Source organism: Simochromis diagramma, unplaced genomic scaffold, assembly GCF_900408965.1.
Source record: "Simochromis diagramma unplaced genomic scaffold, fSimDia1.1 OVJJ01000753.1, whole genome shotgun sequence".
Lineage (NCBI taxonomy): Eukaryota > Metazoa > Chordata > Actinopteri > Cichliformes > Cichlidae > Simochromis > Simochromis diagramma.
The window spans coordinates 15,183,981-15,203,013 of record NW_024387523.1 but is presented as its reverse complement, the minus strand read 5'-3'; the positions used below and the strand labels follow the sequence as shown (position 1 = coordinate 15,203,013).

General features: G+C 38.6%; 2 protein-coding genes across 3 annotated transcripts; both read right to left on the bottom strand.

Moving 5' to 3' along the window:
- Positions 1-628: 628 nt before the first annotated feature.
- nup42 (nucleoporin 42) lies at positions 629-5,600 on the bottom strand. 2 transcript variants are annotated; one of them, XM_040021290.1, is made up of 7 exons: positions 5,330-5,600; positions 4,181-4,507; positions 4,002-4,090; positions 3,839-3,915; positions 3,076-3,162; positions 2,598-2,700; positions 629-2,367 (listed from the first exon to the last, which is right to left on the bottom strand). In XM_040021290.1, exons 1-7 carry the CDS (start codon positions 5,497-5,499, stop codon positions 1,871-1,873), a joined length of 1,350 nt encoding a protein of 449 aa, XP_039877224.1. In that variant the 5' UTR covers positions 5,500-5,600; the 3' UTR covers positions 629-1,870. The 2 variants fall into 2 exon arrangements, with proteins under 2 accessions (XP_039877224.1, XP_039877225.1); XM_040021291.1 differs by having other exon boundaries at positions 4,181-4,502; positions 5,331-5,600.
- Positions 5,601-6,593: 993 nt separating this feature from the next.
- Positions 6,594-15,049, bottom strand: LOC120727210 (gasdermin-E-like). Its single transcript, XM_040021411.1, has 10 exons — positions 14,817-15,049; positions 13,415-13,650; positions 13,111-13,303; positions 12,696-12,873; positions 12,359-12,479; positions 10,237-10,386; positions 9,780-9,901; positions 9,395-9,515; positions 9,205-9,275; positions 6,594-8,665 (listed from the first exon to the last, which is right to left on the bottom strand). The coding sequence occupies exons 2-10, from the start codon at positions 13,620-13,622 to the stop codon at positions 8,438-8,440; spliced, it is 1,392 nt and encodes a 463-aa protein (XP_039877345.1). The 5' UTR covers positions 13,623-13,650; positions 14,817-15,049; the 3' UTR covers positions 6,594-8,437.
- Positions 15,050-19,033: the final 3,984 nt, after the last annotated feature.

Genomic DNA, 19,033 nt, shown 5'->3' with positions numbered 1-19,033 from the left:
ATCTGGAAAAGTTAGCAGCAGGCAGAAGTCATAATTCAAAGGATCCACTTGGAGCTGCTACACAGCCGGAGCATGCAGTCTAAAGAGGGCATCAACCAGACAGACAGCTCCTGTTTCCCTCTTATCGATAGGTGTGTTAAATATATTAAAGCACCATATACTGTGTACATCTGGTCCGTGTTGCTGAAGTCAGGGCACAGTCAATTGGATTACAGTGCACGCTGTGTTGTTTAAGCAGTGATTTCACAGGAGGGTTGGGAAGGGAGGACTGAAGGAGCATATGGACTCAAGTCTTGACGCTGTATTTCAATCATTTTAAATGTAGGGTCCCTCTTGGGGAATATTTAATGATCCATGGGAGGAAAGGAGGGTACGCATGTGTGTTAAGATTACGCACAACTGGTCAGACGAGCAATCCCACATCATCACTGAGGTGATGTATCTGAGAGTGAGTAAATGATACCAATGAAACCCCGTGCGTTTCTGTGTGTGTATTCAGGTATCCACAGACTCATCCCCTCACTCATGCATGCCCTACATAAACACAAGCAATGCTATCGATTTGATGCCGTAGCAAACCTGCTTATTTGGTGTGGGGCGGGGTAACAAACACTCACAAGCGCCCTTATTTATCAGTTAGATTGCTTTAAAAGTCACAGGACAGCAATACAAACACATTTCAGCGGCACGAGGGAGCAAGTGCCTTTTCATGAGAGCGTGTCTTTTTCAGTCGTTCATTAATCAGCTGAATTATTTATCATCTTCTAGCAGGGGGTGGGTGGGAGGTTACTGCTGAGGGACAGAGGAGCAGGAGAGAAAATGACTGTGTTGCACACCGTTGCTCGCAGTTAATGTTCAGTATTTATAAGAACACATAAAATTTGTATTAATTATATCTACAAGGCCTTTTTGACCTGGCTGTAAAACACGGACACACAAACGCAGGCAAACACGAAACCCAGCTTCACCTCCGACTGAAGCTACGCACTCCCCGTCAGCTGAAAATATGCTCGAGTCAGCAGAGGTAGAGCCCCCTCAGCAGAATGGTTTATTGCTGTCACATGGATCACTCTTACTGTCCCACCATTTGCTCAGCACCTAATAAATACATTCTGAACAGCTTATTTATTCTCTGTCATTTGGAAGCTGCCTCACTTTGCTCTCTTTTAGCAGAAATCTGGTGTGAATAAATGTTTGTTTTTGGTTTCCAGGCCTTGATTTTGTTGTTTTATCTCATTACATTGCAAGGGAAAAGTAGCCTGAAGTTAAAAAGTACTTCTAGGTTAAAACACAAGTACACTTAAATGCAGAAATAATAACAATAATAATAATAAAAAAAACCCTCATGGACAGCTTGTGTTGGGACACCACCTTCTGACTGACACATGTAATTACAGCAAGAATTCCTATCCCATGAAACCTTAAATGAAATACATTTATTTACCTTTAGCCCAACACACAGATAATCTTAAATTTACTCCACATAAAGTTCAAGAAGCTGATTTGCTGAATTTTGCATGTTTGATCATTAAAAATTAAAATAAACCTTTAAAAGATTTTTTTCCTCATCAACTTTTTTTGCTGTACCCTTAGGTACTTCATAAAAGGGGAAAAAATGAACAAATTAAAACCCATGCAACCTAAAATCGTTCAAAAATAGAACTTTTTATGACAAAAGATAGCTCGAAAGTACACAGCACACTTCCAAACTGAGTTTTCTCCACCTACACCGAGGAGAAGTGTGTGGATGTCAGCCACATCTTCAAAATTACTTGCACGGAAAAGGTTTAAAGCTTAAAGTTTACACAAAATTATAGTTTTTAGTTTAATAATCTACCCATATTCTCCACAGTATCACACCATTAGCAGGTTAGAAGGGGGGGGGCTTCAGTGGAATCTGTCCCAGAGTGAATTTCTTAGCCTTGAACTGACTCAGTTCCTCTTCGGTCAGTTTACTCTCAGGGGAAAACAGACTGTCCGACGCCCCTTCGGCAGACCCAGTTCCTGAAGTGGGCTGAGTGGCTGCTGCCCCAAATCCTCCACTTGTCTGCCCAAAAAGACTGCCGCTTCCTGTTGTCGCAGGTGCTCCAACCCCAAAACTGCTGCTTGCTGTAGTGGGGAAACTAAATCCAGAGGCAGATCCAAATCCTGACGCAGGTGCCGGTTTGTCCGTGGTGGTAGAGGCGAAGGAGAAACTTGAAGCTGAAGGTGTAGAGGAGGACGCAGTGCCGAACCCAGAGGGAGGCTGTGTGGGAGCTGCTAAGATGTCACCAAAACCTGTTGAAGATGACTGTGTGGCTGCAGAGCCAAATCCACTATTTGAAGCAGAAAAGCTGAAACCGCTGGCCTGGGCTGGTGCACCAAAATCTGCAGGAACAGAAGGACTTAGAGTTATCATGGAGTGATAGATAATTTTATAAAATACCTTTTATTATGAAATTCTGAAAACCTACACTTTCTTTAATTTAGTGCTAAAATACTAAACTACATGCAGTCTCTGTAAAATCTGCTCAAGCATCATAACTCATTAGAAATGGGAAGTACCTTCAAAAAAGAAAGACAGTTTATGATTCAATAAAGAAATCGTTAATCTTTACCTTTGCTTCCAAAGCTGGAGATGGAGGATCCAAATCCAGTTGCTGTTGTCGAACCAAACCCACCTGAAGATCCCTGAGGTGCGGCACCATTTAATTCTGCAAGCTGCAATGAAAACAAATGAAGTGAAGTAAAAAAAAAAAAAAAAAAAAAAAAAAAACAAAAAACGTAAAACACTGAATTAAAAGCCCCAAAACAGACAGGAGCAATGCTAGTGTGAAATCAGAACGTCAGCATTAAATCTAAACCAGGTGTTCGATACGTTCGAAGAGTAGAAGGAAACTTTATTAAACAAAAATGCATTCTGACATTTCCATTGCTGCACACTGCTGACATGCACACCTAATGGTAAAAATCTAAACACATCTTCTCAGTGCTGTTTGGTTTTCACGTCTCATTAGGGACCAGTTATGGACTCTGGAATTGTAACAAATGATCTAAAGTTGGGAAGCGGTGTTTGTGAGGATCTGTGTGTCTTACCAGTGCCGCACGAGTGGCTGGATTCATAATCTTCAATTCCTGGACTCTGTTTTTCCACTGACTGAGCAGCTGATTGATGCCATTCATCTAAGCACAGACAAGAGGAATTTCTTATACTCTTAGAAATACTTAAACACATTTAACCTTTTGCCTTCCGATATTAAATTAGAGCTTGATTATAATAATCAAGCCCATGTAACAAAAAGACTTGGGGCCATGCTTCTATCCACGAAGAAGATGTGATACCGCGGAAGCACTAGCTGGTAGTCGGGCCGTACGCGTGTCTTAGTGCAGTTGAACATAATCCACAAAGTCCGCTTGTAGTCGAAAAACAAACATGCAAACATTTATTTCCACAGTTTTGAAATACAGTGATCCGTTTGAATGTTCCTGTACACTGCAAACACAGTAAGAAACTGTTTTTCTCCACAGCTAGTTAAAGCCCCCGTAGCTCCACACTGCCCGTCGCGAACGCTCCCCCCGTGCACAGTTACCGTGTGTTAAAGGAACAGTACGTAAAAATTAAATAAGGCAAAAAAATGCAATTTAACTGTAAATCTTACGCTAAAGAAATTATAAAGTAAAAACTGAAATTCCCCATTATCTTACACTTATCCTTATCCAAAATGATTCAAATTATTAACAAATATACACTCTGTGCAATCTGAGTAAACTAAGAGATGATTAGACCTTTATCCTATACAAGATGAATACTGACCCAAAGCCAAACAGACATGACATTACTAAGGAACACTGCACTTACGTAGCCCTGCAGATCTCCTGAAGGTCTTGTGGAGTAGTATTCCAGCCGGAGCTCTTCAGGGGAGAGGTCAGTGAAACCTGTAGTCAGAACATAGGAAACATGTTCAGGTCCAGTGTTTCAGTTTTTAAAAATATACATTTAAAATGAAAAATCTCATACACACCAGATACAAGTGTCTTGAAGCTATAATAACACGAGAATCCCCACTGGCCAGACTTCTCCCAAACATCCATGTCCATCTGAATAACTTCCCTGGATAACAAATATGACAATGATTTCCTTACGACTGATAAAAAATAAAAATAAATAAAAAGAACGTTATGTTTTCTCATAAAGACTTACAGTTTTTTGTCGTCGTCTTCATCACCAACTGTTCCTCCCGCTGCCCTTCCTCCTCCTCCCCCCCTGCCTCCCCTGTCAAAGGTGCTGGGAGTATTAAGAGCTGAAAATCTGTTTTGACTTGAGAAACTAAAGTCGGAGCTCTTCACATTTTCTCTTCGCCCTCCTCCTCCACCACCACCACCACCACCACCACCTCCTCCTCCTCCTCCTCCCCCACCTCCTCCATGACCCCAGTCGTCACTTCCGTGAGAAGAGAAGGATGAAGGCTGGATGTAGTTTCCTTTTTGCTGGGAAGGATTCACCCAGACTCTGTTTCCAAACCCTGGAATCAAAATACAAACCAGTGTCACAAAGCATTACAAATTGTGTAAAATACACTCCATAGTGCATCATCATTATTAACCAATTTTAATCCTTGTTTAAATCACTTTATTAGCTCTCTGGGTAGCTTTATCCTCAACTTTCTGCTTTACTAAAAGCTGGTTGTCTGCTTTACATTCATTTATTTGATAACCACCATGAGGTCTCATGAAGTGGTAACATGAAATTAAATTGCTGTTGTTTACCACACACCTGACCTTTGTAAAATATGTATCTGTTTCCAGTATAACTGCATTGGAAAAGAAACTACAACACAGTAACATTACCCATCCCTCCTATACTAAATGTGCATTCATGTGGCTTCAGAATAACAGGAAAACCTCTTCTGTGATGCCCATTCAAGTTTGGAAAAAAAAAAAAAAAAAAAAAAAAAAAAAAAAAAAGCCACCATATGCCAAGTTGTTGACATACTTAAAACTTAACAGGGTTGATATTTTTGACTGGGCCCCGTGCTATGAAGTGAATTCAACATACTCAGGCTACCCTTCCATTTCTAAATAAGTTAGCATGACGGTGACACACCCCAGTAAGAAGTGAACCACAGTTGAAAATCCAGGGTTAACTCCATGGTTAAGTTACCTAGATAAGCACAATCTCAGCCCACTGTTCAAATACCCTACCCACGAAGCAAACTTAATTTGCCTACAATTCAGTGGAACAGTAAAGGAAGGCTAACAACAGCTAGCTAAGAGAGCGAAAACATCACACGAAGAATGCTAAAGAAACTGAAAGTACGTTTAGATGAATGTTAACTTATCAAACACGTTACCTCCACTTCGGGGCTGTTGCTGACCAGAGGAGCGGTTGCTGTAGTTGTTGTTATATCCTCCACCACCTCCTCCTCCTCCTCCTCCTCTGCTTCCTCCTCTTGGGTGCTCATTCCAACATTTTTCGCCGTAACGACAGCGGCCCTGAAGAAAGAAGTTGCACACAGGCATTTCCAAAAGGTGCTAAAGGCGTCTTTTAGAGCGCAAAAACACCACTTCCACTCGGCAATATTTTCTGGTCGTGTCTGAACTGCGGTCGCACGAGATTTACGTCACCACTCGTCTCACGTGGTCTTTTTTTTCGGGTGGGATTCTTTTTTTTTTTAAATTTCTTTACCAGATAATTTCTCTATCAGATATTTTTTATTTTTAACAAAAGTTATATAATAATATAAAATAATAATAATAATAATAATAATAATAATAATAATAATAACAAGAAATTACATAATCATATTAAATTAAAAACACATTTTATTTCTTTTTTTTTTTATTTAACCTTTACCAAAGGAAAAAAAAATCTGTATTTTTATTTTATTTTATTTGACCAAATTGTAAGGAGAAGAAACTACAGATACCTGAAAATTGTAGTAGTATTAGTATTTGTACTTGGTAAAGTCCTTGGTAAATAAAATAATGTCACAACTACTAATAACTCACTCAGCTAGTAACTTATAAGATCTTATTAAACATGACTCAGCTAAAATAATCACTTGTAAAATGTAAATTACAGCTACAGCATGATGTGTAATAATGTTAAAGTTAAAAGTGATTTAATGTTTGTAAGACCTTAGAATATTTAATAATTATTAAATATTTGCACAAACTCTGACTAAAATCCAAGATACACCTTTCATAACGCCTTTGTGGTTTGGAATCTCGGAGTTGGAGAAACTTTTTGAACCTATGAAAAAAAGCACACTGAAGATGTCAAACACTTTCTTACCTACAGTTTGTAGCTGTCAGTAAATAGTAACCTTAAAAGCTATGGTGGAACTATAAGAAAGTTACGGTGCTTACTGTAATGTAAAAAAAAATAAGTAAACACTAATTTAAGATAATTAGAAATGGTGTAAATAATCTGTATCGATACCTCACTGATACACAGCGACTATACCACACTCGTTCTTAATTTCCAAAAATGTAAATGTAAAAGATGATCATTTATAGTTTTCAACACAGGAATCCCCCAATGCACTACTTTCTCTAAACGTGTACAATAAAATGTAGCTTGCATCACATTTATTTTTCTATGGAGGACACAATTCACAGAAAATATAAAAGTTTTATTTTTGCTTTCCATGTTATCAAAATGATATACTTTGATACAGACAACTACATGCAAAACACTTCCTTTGAAAGCCCAGTAATATAGTCTTTCTTAACAATAAATTAGAAAGTAAGTACCAGTAAGGTCATGAGAAAAGGAATGTCATAAAAACATATAGTTCATATATGACAACACACGATCTTCTTAATAAAAGCACTGCTTTTTAAAAATGTCAATACTGTATTTTATAGTGCAGCTTGTTTTAACAAAGTCTGGTCTTCAAGAGAATATTAAAAATAAAGCTTTCTTTAAGTAAAAAAAAAAAAGTTTAATGCTATTTTGATTATTAAGATGAGCAGCAATACAATGCCGTACCATTTAAAATTAAAAATCCTTGCATGAATTGGCATGTAGCATGTTTTTCACCACATAGATATGGAAAGGCTAGTTATTTTACATACCATAGGCATGGAACAAACTTCAATTTTTTATGTTAATTGAAAAGCTTAAAATTGCAGAAGTGTAGAGCTGCCAGCCAGGCAAAAGAAAAACAGAGCTATATTACGTTATGACATGAAAAATCTAAAAATATACTTTTCTTGTTTGTTACATATATTTTAATGTTAGTACAATATCCTTTTTTACGTTTGAATAACATAATATCACGTTATTACAATATACATAATTATCACGTTCGTACAATATAATATTTATATTGTACGAACGTAAAAGGTTTTTTGTTATAACGTGATAATTATGTTTATTGTAATAACGTGATATTATGTTGTTCAAATGTGAAAGATATATTGTACAAACATGTAAAGTATATTGTTAGATCAATAAACGTTTCACGTTATAATGTGATATAGCTCTATTTTTCTTTTCCCTGGGTGGCAGCTCAACGCTTCTGTATAAAATCATCAACATGTAAACATTTCTTGAGCTGAGAAATTTGAACTACCTTTAGCTTAATCGCCTTTCAAGTGATCCCTGGTTAGTAAATTTTCTAAACGATGAGATTTACTAAAAAATTAAAAAAAATTGTGTACCAAAAACTAGCAGATAAGAACGTCTGGATTGAACTTGTAGGACAGATTACTGTAAGGTAGTTGTCTCGAACTCAGTCCTCGAGGGCCGCTGTCCTGAAATGTTTCCATGTGTCCCTGTTGCAACACGCCTGAATACAATTAGTAGGTCATTAGCAAGACTCTATAGAAACAATTCAGCCATGTGATTCATGTTACAGCAGCTCATGAGTGAAAGAACCTGGTGCAATAAAAGTACTTTTAGAAGTACATTTTTCCAAACACTTATACTTGAGTAGGGTTATGGGTTGCCACGTCAGCATGCAATCAAGTTCTATACTCTTGCTAATGACCTACTAATTTTATTCAGGTGTGTTGCAACAGGGACACATGGAAAAGTTTCAGGACACCAGCCCTCGAGGACTGGAGTTCGAGACCCCTGCTAAGGTGTCTAATCAAACTCTGTGAAAAGTAAGAAAATGAAACAGTATATCATATCAAGGCTGCCCCACAATATATCAAATCCTCCTTCAATTAATCACTATCTATCAATATATATTTCTTTTTTTCAAAATACATGTTATACAATGTTTGTTTTAAATAATAAAAACATATTTATGAAAAAAAAAAAATTCCCCTGCTCTGTAACAAATCTAAAGCAATGTGTTAAAAGTAATAATGATAATAATATGAAAAAGTCTTGTAACAAACGATAGCAAGCTTACATGTAATAAGATTTTACAATAAAAAAAGAAATGGTGCAAATACAATCAATATAAAAGGAGAGGGAGTGCACACTCAGGCACTACAACTGTTAAAGCGCATTGCAGAGCAAACACAATCCATGGATGCTGAGGAAGAGGACCACTGGTAGGACTCCTGCATTATCTCTGGTTTCCATCCACAGGAGGTCAGCGTCTCTCCTTAGCATCACACTGGCAGAGGAAAGTAACTGCTCTGCCAGCTGAAAGGCCTGGTTATCCTGCAGCAGGGCAGGAAGAGACTGAATGTTGAGAACATCGCAGCTCTTTAGCTTGTACACCTGGGGAGATAGGTAGGTGGATCAGTGGACAAGCTCTTTGTTGCAAAATGCTGGTTTACAGATTCGAATTCTACTTTCCTTAAAGAACTAAAATAAAGAAAGATGAAATGGTTTAATAAATACTATAAATTTATGTCATAACATTAGCTATAGAGCTAAAACCTCATAATTGGTTGTAGTTAGCTTAGCATAGCTAGCCTGGTTAAAGCAGCCACCAGAAAGTCACAAGGAATTTTGGGGGGTAAAAAATACATAAAGTAGAAATATTATTATTAATTGAACTTTAGAAGGTCAGATAGGTGTGTATTTTGACACCTCTGGAACAGAGATAGGCTAGCTAGTTCCCCGTTTATACTAAGCTAAACAGGTGCTTGTCATGTTTAGAGATGTAAAATTTATTTTTAATACATAGTTTTCTTTTGTGTGTGAGTGTGTTCTGCGTACATATTGAATTATTGAAATAACTCAACCACCAATGTACTAATCATGGTACCAATCATTACCAACAATGTGTACTAAACTGAAACAAGTTAGCTAACCAGCATGTTGAAAGCCTGCAGAAAATCAGGAGCGCTCTTGCTCAGAAGTTCCAGAGTTTCATTGGGCAACTCTATAAAAACATTAAACAGAACACATGATGAGGTTAAACCCACTAAAAATAAAAAATAAATAAAAATCTGCAGCACTGCTTTGTATGCTGAGCTTTTTTTGTCTGTAACTTCCTCTTACCTTCCATGGCACTGACCAACAGGTGCGCTGCATTTAGGGTGCTTTCAGTGGGACTCTCTGCACTTGGCTGCTCTTCTTTTGGGGTCCCATTGTGTATTTCATTGCTACACAAATCTTCAAGCTGACATAGAAAAAGGGCTTCAGATTAGAAGGAAAAATAAACATTTTGGGATGCTGTGGTTACACATTTATTCACACAACCGCGAGACAGACTATTTTAGCCGACTGGCTAGTGGTCACCACGAAGATAAGATAAGATAAGATAAGATAAGACAAGATAAGATAAGATAAGATAAGATAAGATAAGATAAGATAAGATAAGCTTTATTAGTCCCACACGTGGGAAATTTGTTTTGGTCTACAGGGCATTACCAGTTTCACTCACCACAAGCTGCAGATATGACAGAGCAGCTCTGTCATTCAGAGTTTCTTGGAGCTTCTTGAATAAAGCCCATTGGGTCGGCTGGGGGAGCTTTGCCAGAGGAGAAAGGACTTTTTCCTGCGATTCTGCAACAAACCAGAAGATACTGTTTGTTTATTATCGATTATTATAACCATGTGACTGCTGTTCTTTCATATTGTCATAATCATTTTTTTAGGTATTACAGCTAGTTTTAGTGGCAGCATTTACTACTGAGGAAAGTCAGCTCAGCTATAATGTTTGAGAATAAACCACAAAATGCAACGGCATAGGCAACGTTTCAATGAGACGGATAAAATAACAGTTGTATTTGGGACAAAAAGGAACCTTCCTCAGTTTGCCATAAGTCTACTGTGTTTCATTTGTTATATTTTTTTCGATCAACAAGTAATTGTGTGAATGTATGAATGAAGGGACACACCATTATGAAGTGCAATAAGGGGTGCTTTCTGTGGAACCTTCTGCTCGTTGCACTTTCCATCCACTGTGTCGAAGCAATCATCAGAAGGCCAGGACCTCGAGATGGAGTCTGACTCAAAGCCTCCAATTGCACCAGGTTGTAGACATATGTCTGAAAAATACAGAAAACATCATAAACACATGGGCAAACACATATCACACACAAATGTTATCTGATTATTGAGTGTGTAAACAGAAGAACTTACTGTTGCTATTCTATCCTCTAACCATGTTTGGCTATCTATCACTAACACTTTTCTATTCCCAACATTTTATTTTCCCTTTCAAAGCATCTAAGTCGAGAAGAATAATTGCTCTTTATAGTGCGGCTGCCATGTATGGGTGTAATATAGTGTGTCCTATCTGATACACACACACACACACACACACACACACACACAGCAGCAGCAAAATGGCTGGACAGGAGATGGTAAACTGAGATAAAACTAGAAAAATTTACATTTCCTGCGAAAATGCTGTGTGGATGCCTTAATGCTGAAGTTGCCTGCTGAAAAAGCTGAAAAAGTTGAAAACTTGCAAAAAGTTATATGGTGGTGAAGAAACTGAAAATTCTGCTGAAAACAGGTGAAGAAGCAGAAAATTTTTGCTGAAAAGTGGTGAAAAGCCAAAAATTCTACTGAAAGGGGTAAAGATGGAGAAATTTTTGCTGAAAAGTGGTGAATTTTTTTTTTGCCATGAGCAGGATTCAACCCTGGCCCTCCTGGTCTCAAGGCAGCTACTCATCTCACTGAGCCAAACTTATTCTCATAAAGAAAAGGTGGAGCGACTGACAATTCTGCTGAAATGAGCAGGAGCTGCTGAGAATTGTGCTGATAAGAGGTGAAAAGGCTGTAAACTTTGCTGAAAAGAGTTGAATGAGCAGAATTTCTGCAGAAAAGATGGAAAGAAGCAGAACATTGCGCTGAAAAGAGGTGAATGAGCAGAATTTCTGCTGAAAAGAGTTTTTTTCTGAAAACAGCAGAAAAAACTGAAAAATTTGCTGAAAAGGGATGAAAAAGCTGAAATTTGTGTTGAAAATAGTTAAAAAAGTTTAACTGTTAACTGAAAGAAATGGCCTCTCAGTCTGAGAACGGCATCTCATCTCACTGAGCTAAAACACAGGTCAACCTGGCGAGGAAAATCAGTGACCCCAATGATAATGTGGAAGAAATGGGCAAAAAATATTGCAAAAAAAAAATTCAATATCTCAAAAAGTATAGAAGTTATGAGCACCAAAAGTCATAGGACCCATTAGCAGAAACAGCAGAATTTTTAAAAGTTTGAACAGTGAAAATTGGCTGAAAACTGAGGGAGTAGTTAAGTGCCAAAAAACGTACGGAAGCAACTAGATTATAGTGGAATAAAGAATAAAGAGAAACAGGAACTCAATAGTGTGGATGCCTTTGAGGCATCCACACAATAAAAGATTACCCTCTTCATAAGTAGATGGCAGCTACATGTGTTACTATAATTACAACAACACCTGACGAGCATGTACACCCTCATTAACCTCTCCTGTCTCTAACAGCAGTACAGTACCTGTAAGCGAGCATTTCATCCGTGGCAGGGGAAATGGCCAGAGGACAAAAAGACTGATAAGACTGTTGATTGAATACATCCTGCATCATTGCTTCATTGTTGTAAATACTACCGCTGCCATCTTGGAGGCTGCTGTAGGATAGTTGTCGGAAGCTCACCTGGGCATTCCAGGCAATATAAGCTAGCCCCAAGAGGAAACTAAAAAAATGAAGCCAACATGGAGTCCCAGTTTCTGAAGTTGCACTTGAGGCTAGTTCCAAACATGAGTCAATCCCTATAGACTGCCATTATAATCACACAAATATCAGCAGGGTAACTTCAGGCCATTGAAGCAAACACCTATGTGTGTTTAATCAAAGCAGAGACCGTAGAAAAGCTATGATATCCATTTAAAACCTTTGCCACACACAGCAGCAGTTTTTCAGTGATTTGGTTGTATGCGTGGTCAGTGAGATCACACCAGAATGTTAAAGTGATATTGTCATTCTCACGTTCATAACCACACATGTGGTTTACCACACACACTCTCACTCACACACACTCACAGTATTGTCCGTCTTTTTTAACCTCCAGTTCCAGGATGCTGTACGCGATGACTGTACCAGAGGGGATCTCCACAGAAACATCGCTGTCTATCTCAATGCTGTTGCTGTCCTTCACACACACCTGGGAGCACACATATACACACACATATAGGATTGATTAGAGGAAGGCTGACTGATTTCTTTTTTTCTTATATTTTGGGGGGGGGGCATAAACAGAATTTCACAAATTTATGGCGATCAAACTACAAAATAAGACATATGCTGATAATAATTTACCTGATAGAATTATTGAAAACTCTCATGGCATCATGACTAAAAAAGCTTTTAAGAGGCCTACCTTAACCGAACTCCCCAGCATGCCAACCAGCCCGAGCACCCCTTGAAAGGTGCACTCTTCCACTTTTGTCTGGGTGATGGAACAGGGGCTGGTGGTGAGGATCCTCTCCTTCACTAGCCCCACCACCTCAGCCCGCTTCTCTATCTGCCTCACCAGCACGTGCTGCATGTCCACCGACCTGATGTGAAGAGAAGCTGGTGTTAATGGTTTGAGACAGACTGATTGACAAATGGAAAATGACACCACGCCGCTGTGGTCTGAGGTGTTTAGCATGTGATGCCTGAAGTCCACATTTATAAGGAGTTCATTACATCACCATTGATGACCTCATCTCCTTAATCTTCGATTACAACCTGTATATGTGAAAGCAGTTTTTAAAAATAAAATAAAAAGTTTTTAAAATATTACATCATACCTGTTGTCCGAGTCAAGTAATAGCTTCTTCACATTCACCTCCTCTTTCTTCAGCTGGCCAAAACATGACTGGAGCTTGGTAGTGCCACGCCCCTCCAGTCTGATACTTGCAGAGCCGGCTTCGGGGCCCAGATCACTAGCAAGTTTAGCTCCATATGTCCCCTTGTAGGTCAAGAATTCTGACTCTGACACTCCTGAAAAAACACAAGGTGTTACCCCGATATCAGCTTTGTTGAAATGTGTCTGGGAACTCACATGCACTACATTTTTCCTATAACAACTTAAGTTTGAATCTGCACACCTACCCGGCATGAGCTCCTTGTCACCCAGCAACAAGTCGCCGAGAGTGAAATCTGTTGGTTGGTACCTGGGTCTCTGCCAAAACCAGCGCTTGCGTTTGATCACGAGGGCCATGGGAACCAGTTTGTGAGAGTCATTTACTCGAGAGACGTGGATGAGAAGTCCTTCGGGGTCAATCTCACGGACAAAGTTGGCAGTGGCCTTGGAAAACATGACTCCAGAAGACGAGCACCGCAGACGGCTGGAAGAGAAAGAAATTAAAGGTTTCAGCTTGGGCTTAATTTCTCTCCAACAGCAACCCTAATGTGTTTTATTTAAATATCTAAACAACTGTAGGTGATTTCCAGTTGGTATTCTCTCCAGCTCTCTACCCTTGATTGTTTATGAGTGACTGAGAGGCCTGTGTCGGGGGGTGTTAACCCCCAAATAGCAAGAAATCAGTGACTCATCGGACATAGAGGAAGTCCCCTGGATGTTAGGATACGACTTTAACAACAAAAACATGAGTGCACACAGACACCAAGGTCCACTAATACTGCAGTCTCAGTTTTCATTGTTTAAATATTCACAATATTTGGATGTACAATAAAGAGGGGTGGGGAGTTTGGAGGAGAAGGCTGCGCAGCATTAGATGGTAGAGGAATGTTACATAAAAGAAGATGATGGAGCTCAGGCTTTTGAAAACTATCCTCATGAATAAAATGTAAGAATGTTCAACTTCGCCGTTGAAGATTAAGGCAAACTAACCATGACTTGACATAGATTCACTGTGTTGAGTCACTTGGGTTAAATTATTAAGCGGCTGCCGTAATGTCACCTGGGACTGTCCTTTAACCCCAAACTCGCACTGTAAAAGCTCACATTCTGAATATTTCATGTTTCTTTTGTTTAGTGTGTTCTGAACCAAGGAAACAAGGGGCATAAAAGGAATAACTGTCACATGCAGTAGATAGATAGATAGATAGATAGATAGATAGATAGATAGATAGATAGATAGATAGATAGATAGATAGATTTTCTATAGTAATGTAATGTGTCGATGAGCATAATCAGACGCTTCAGGTTGGTAAAGTTGGGCCCTGACAGTCCTGTTTTCGGCTCAGGCTCAGGCTCCACGACCACCCCCATACACACGTGTGCCAGCCCATTTCCCGGCAGCCCACTTTTTCCAGTTCAAGCTTTCAAGCTACAGTAGCTGGGGCCGCGCACGAGCTGGCGTAATGAGTGAGGTCAATTGCGCACGAGCCTCAAGACGCATGACTTGGATGAATTTAAAGGGAGCCGGAGACTCAAAAATACTTTGACCGCAAAATAACAACACAGGTTGGGACAGTGAAACCATTCTTAGTCTCGTCATCGCACAGAAACACAGACTGACACGCAGTAGCCAATAAATAAAGTTTTTACCTTTCTCAGAGTTGACAGTCAGTAACGGAATGTGACCGATGATGACGTAAAAAATAATATCCAAAAGTAGTCCTTTGGCTTTCTAAGTGAAAGTTCACACACAGCTATTTGAGCAAATGACGAAACTGTGAAGCAAATCCCCGAAAGACAGCACTGTCCGGGAGAAGCTACAGGCGAGTGCTGAGAGGACTGTATAGCTAACCCTAACAGAAGACCGCCTCCTGGAGTTAATTCTGATCATATGAGCACACTGGGACGTGTATCTGTGTGTGTATCTGTGTGTCCGTTTCGGGACATGAGCAGATTTGCCTGTTTGAACTTATTAATATTATTCATTCATATGTGATGAGTAATCTTTAAAACGGATGTCTTTTTCAGCAAAAGTTCATTCAGCAGCCAAACCACATCTTGCCTCACAACACAACCGTTGAGGTGGTCAAGCAATTTTAAGTCTTTATTTATTTATTTAAAATGAGCCAGAACATTAAGCTCAAAGAGAGTTTTATGTCAAAAAGATAATTTAAAAAAATAATAAATGAACTCATATTTAAAGGATACCAGAAAGTTTCCACTTAAGTATGCACGCCCACGCATCCACATTTACACTATGGTTGTCAGGGTTAGGGTCTGTGAGCCAGCATTTTGACTTTATTTTGTATTTTTGATTTTCTTATATTATATTGGAAATATGTTAAGTTCTTGTGCTGTAGGTACTAATAGTTAGGATTTAGCTGACTTTTATTCTAGTTTGTGTTTCATCAATTTCTCCTGATTTTTTTGAATCTTTTTCTTGTCCTCGGTGTTTTACTTTTAATTATGCCCGTGATCTCATCTCCCTTATCTGTTCTCATGTGTCTCTCCTTGTGTTCCATGTCTCCCCATGTGTTTTAGGTCTGTGTGTTCCATGTTGTCAAGCTTTTGTTGTCATGTCTACATTTCTTAATGTTTCCTGTTTTATTTTGAAGAGTCGGGAGTCGGCGTCGTTATGTTTATTCCAGTCAGCTGTTTCCCCCGTGTGTCCACTTCCCCTGATCACCTGCTGTGTATATTTAGTCTCTGTGTTTTCTTTCAGGTCGTCTGTTTTCCTCCCTCTAAGTAACTTCAGGTTTAAAGTCTTTCATGAGTCTGTTCAGGTCATGTTCATTTTTCGTGTTTTCTCTTCATAGTTCCTCGCATGTACCTCTTCAGAATCATGTTCACGTCACTTTTGTCATAGTCATCAGTTTATGTTTTCCCAGTTTAGGTTTTAGTTTTAGTTCTCACCCCCTGTTCGCCTTGCTTTGTTTTTGTATTCATGTTTTTCCAGCCTAATAAACGGCTCGCCTTTTGTTTAAAGTCAGTTCTGTCTCCTTTTGGGTGTGCATTTGGGCCCTCCATCTCACTCCAACACAGTCTACTTCCGCGGACCGTGACATATGGTACTATAACAGGCTCTGTGATCAGGAGGTTTAAAGTTCATAAAAGTAATTTTCATGTTCATTAGTGAAAATGTAGATGCATGAATGTAGTTTAACCTTTAGTGCCTCTACAATTTCTTAATAATATTGGGGGAAATTATTTTTTAAAAAAGAAGAAGAAACCACAGGGAGGAAAAACAGCTTAGTAAAAAACAGGAGGTGAAACACAAATATACCTGTTCACAAAAAGATGATGGTGATTGTTTTTGATTCATATTTAAAAATCATCAATGGTGATTTTTTAAATTTTGGATATTTATTTATAAACAGAACATTAAAAAAAAGCATAAAGAAAAAGAAAATATGTTCTGGTTCTAAATTTATGATACTGAACTGAACTCATCTGTGAAATCTTCCTTTAATTGTAGATGTTATGAAATTTCATACTTTACAGTGGAAAGTTTTAAACAACAGACATCATTGTAATATTACATGCATTATTTTTGTATTGCAAATGTTCTGAAATTATCTATTTGATTATGGAGTGATGATGTAATTGGATTTTTGCCACCGACTTTGATTACAAATATTACTAAATGTAAGTTAGGTCCTGACTGTAAAAACCAACACATTTTCAAATGGCAAACGGCACAACAGTCTGGTCTGCCATTTTTACTATTTAAATTCTGTCTTTTACATCTTAAGTTTCAGTTCCTTTAAGAGTTCGGGGTTGGGTCATTCTGACCTCCAGCGATCCCTTTAGTTGGCACAGGAGTGTAACTAATAAAGGTCCTCTTTTCTCTAAGTCAGAATAACTGATGATTGAGGCAACAGGATGCCTGCTTGTCACCACGTCCCACTTCTTTTTTCACACATTTTCATTTTTCTTCCAAGTGTCCAAGAAAGTAAGATTAATAACCTGACTTTGCCTCCATTAACAGTACTCGCAGCACGCATTGACTATACTGCACAGAAATCAGAATATATTTGATCAATCTGAGACTATTAAAGCAAAATGCAATGACGCACACATGGACACACTATTTTTTATTAGGTACACCTTTCCAGTACCAGGTTGGACCTCATTTAGCCTTAAGAGCTGCTTTCATTCTTTGGTAGTACGGATTCAACAAGCTGCTGGAAACATTCCTCAGAGATTTTGGCCCATATTGACATTACAACATCACACAGTTGCTGCACAGGTGCTCTGTTGGATTGGGATCTGATAACTGTGGAGGTCATTTGAGTAGAGTGCATTCATTCCAGTATTTAAGGAACCAGTTTGAGATCATTTGAGCTTTGTGACATACAACGTTATCCTGCTGAAAGCAGCTATGAGAAGATGGGTATACTGGGGTCATAAAGGGATGGACATGGTCTACAACAAAACTCAAGTAGGCTGTGGTGTTTAAACAATGCTCAGTTGGTACACTAAGACCAGCCTGAATCATTCATATCGGCAAGATTGAACCATGCTTTTCTGTTGTTTATACAAAAGTCTGACCCTACCATCTGCATGCCAAACCAGGCTCATCAGACCAGGCAATGTTTTTCAAATCTTCTGTTTTTAATGAGCATTTGCGAATCGTAGCTTCAGTTTCCTGTTCTTAGTTGACATGAGTGTGACCCGGGGTGGTCTTCTGCTGACATTTTGTGCATTCAGAGATGCTCTTCTGCATGCCTTGGTTGTAACAACTGGTTATTTGAGGTACTGTTGCCTTTAATCTGCTGGAAGCAACCAGGCTCAGACCTTTCTGATGTCTGGCATCAAGAAGGCGTTTTCACCCAGAGCTGCTTCTAAGTGGATATTTGAATGGAACGAGTTGCTGGCAAGTGATTGGCTGATTAGATATTTGCATAAAGGAGCAGTTGAACAGGTGAATCTTCTAATGTGGCTGAGAGTGTAGTCTTTAATTTGTTAGTGCGTTATCGCAGTGGGAATCTGCTACTGGTCCAGATTCCCACTGCAGTAATTAATATTATGCATCAATGTGTTCTTTGAGTATACCTTTATAATCTGAGCCAATACATCATTTATGTGATTTTTACCAAATATATTTCTGTGCAGGCATTACTCACAGAAATGTTTCAGGTATTTTAGCACAAAAGGAGGTTTATGGTCCCGTGAAATAAAGATATTCTCTTTCTGATTGACAGGCATTCCTTTGAGAAGATCTTGAGAACTAAGAGCAAGTAAAAGTGGAGGTTTTTGGAAAACAGTAGGACATCTGGAGAATATTAAAGTTAGGAAAACTGATAGTAGGAACAAGAAGCATTTTGCAAATAAGAACTGACTATGTGGGAAAGTCATCAGATCTAATGTGAGCTGGGATTCAATGGAAGCTCGCACAACTCTGCAAATGACACGCAGGTCTACATAATGGATGGACAGTGTTTTAAGATAAGATAAGATAAGATAAGATAAGATAAGATAAGATAAGATAAGATAACCTTTATTAGTCCCACACGTGGGAAATTTGTTTTGTCACAGCAGGAAGTGGACAGTGCAAAAGTTATATAGCAAAAATTAGAATACAATAAGAATAAAATACTGTACCCAACTGTACAGAATAGAATAAAATAAAATACTATATACAGTAGAATAAATAGAATAAAATATACAACAGGATAAAAATAGAATAGAAATGCTTTATACAACTGAGTAAAAATACAAGTTTTCTTTGTCAGAAAAAGAGTATTGCACTTAGTGTTATTGCACATGTGTGGATGTGTGTGTTTGATCAGTTGGAGTCTTTGTTGTGGAGTCTGACAGCAGTGGGGAGGAAAGAGCTGCGAAATCTCTCTGTCCCACACCGTGGG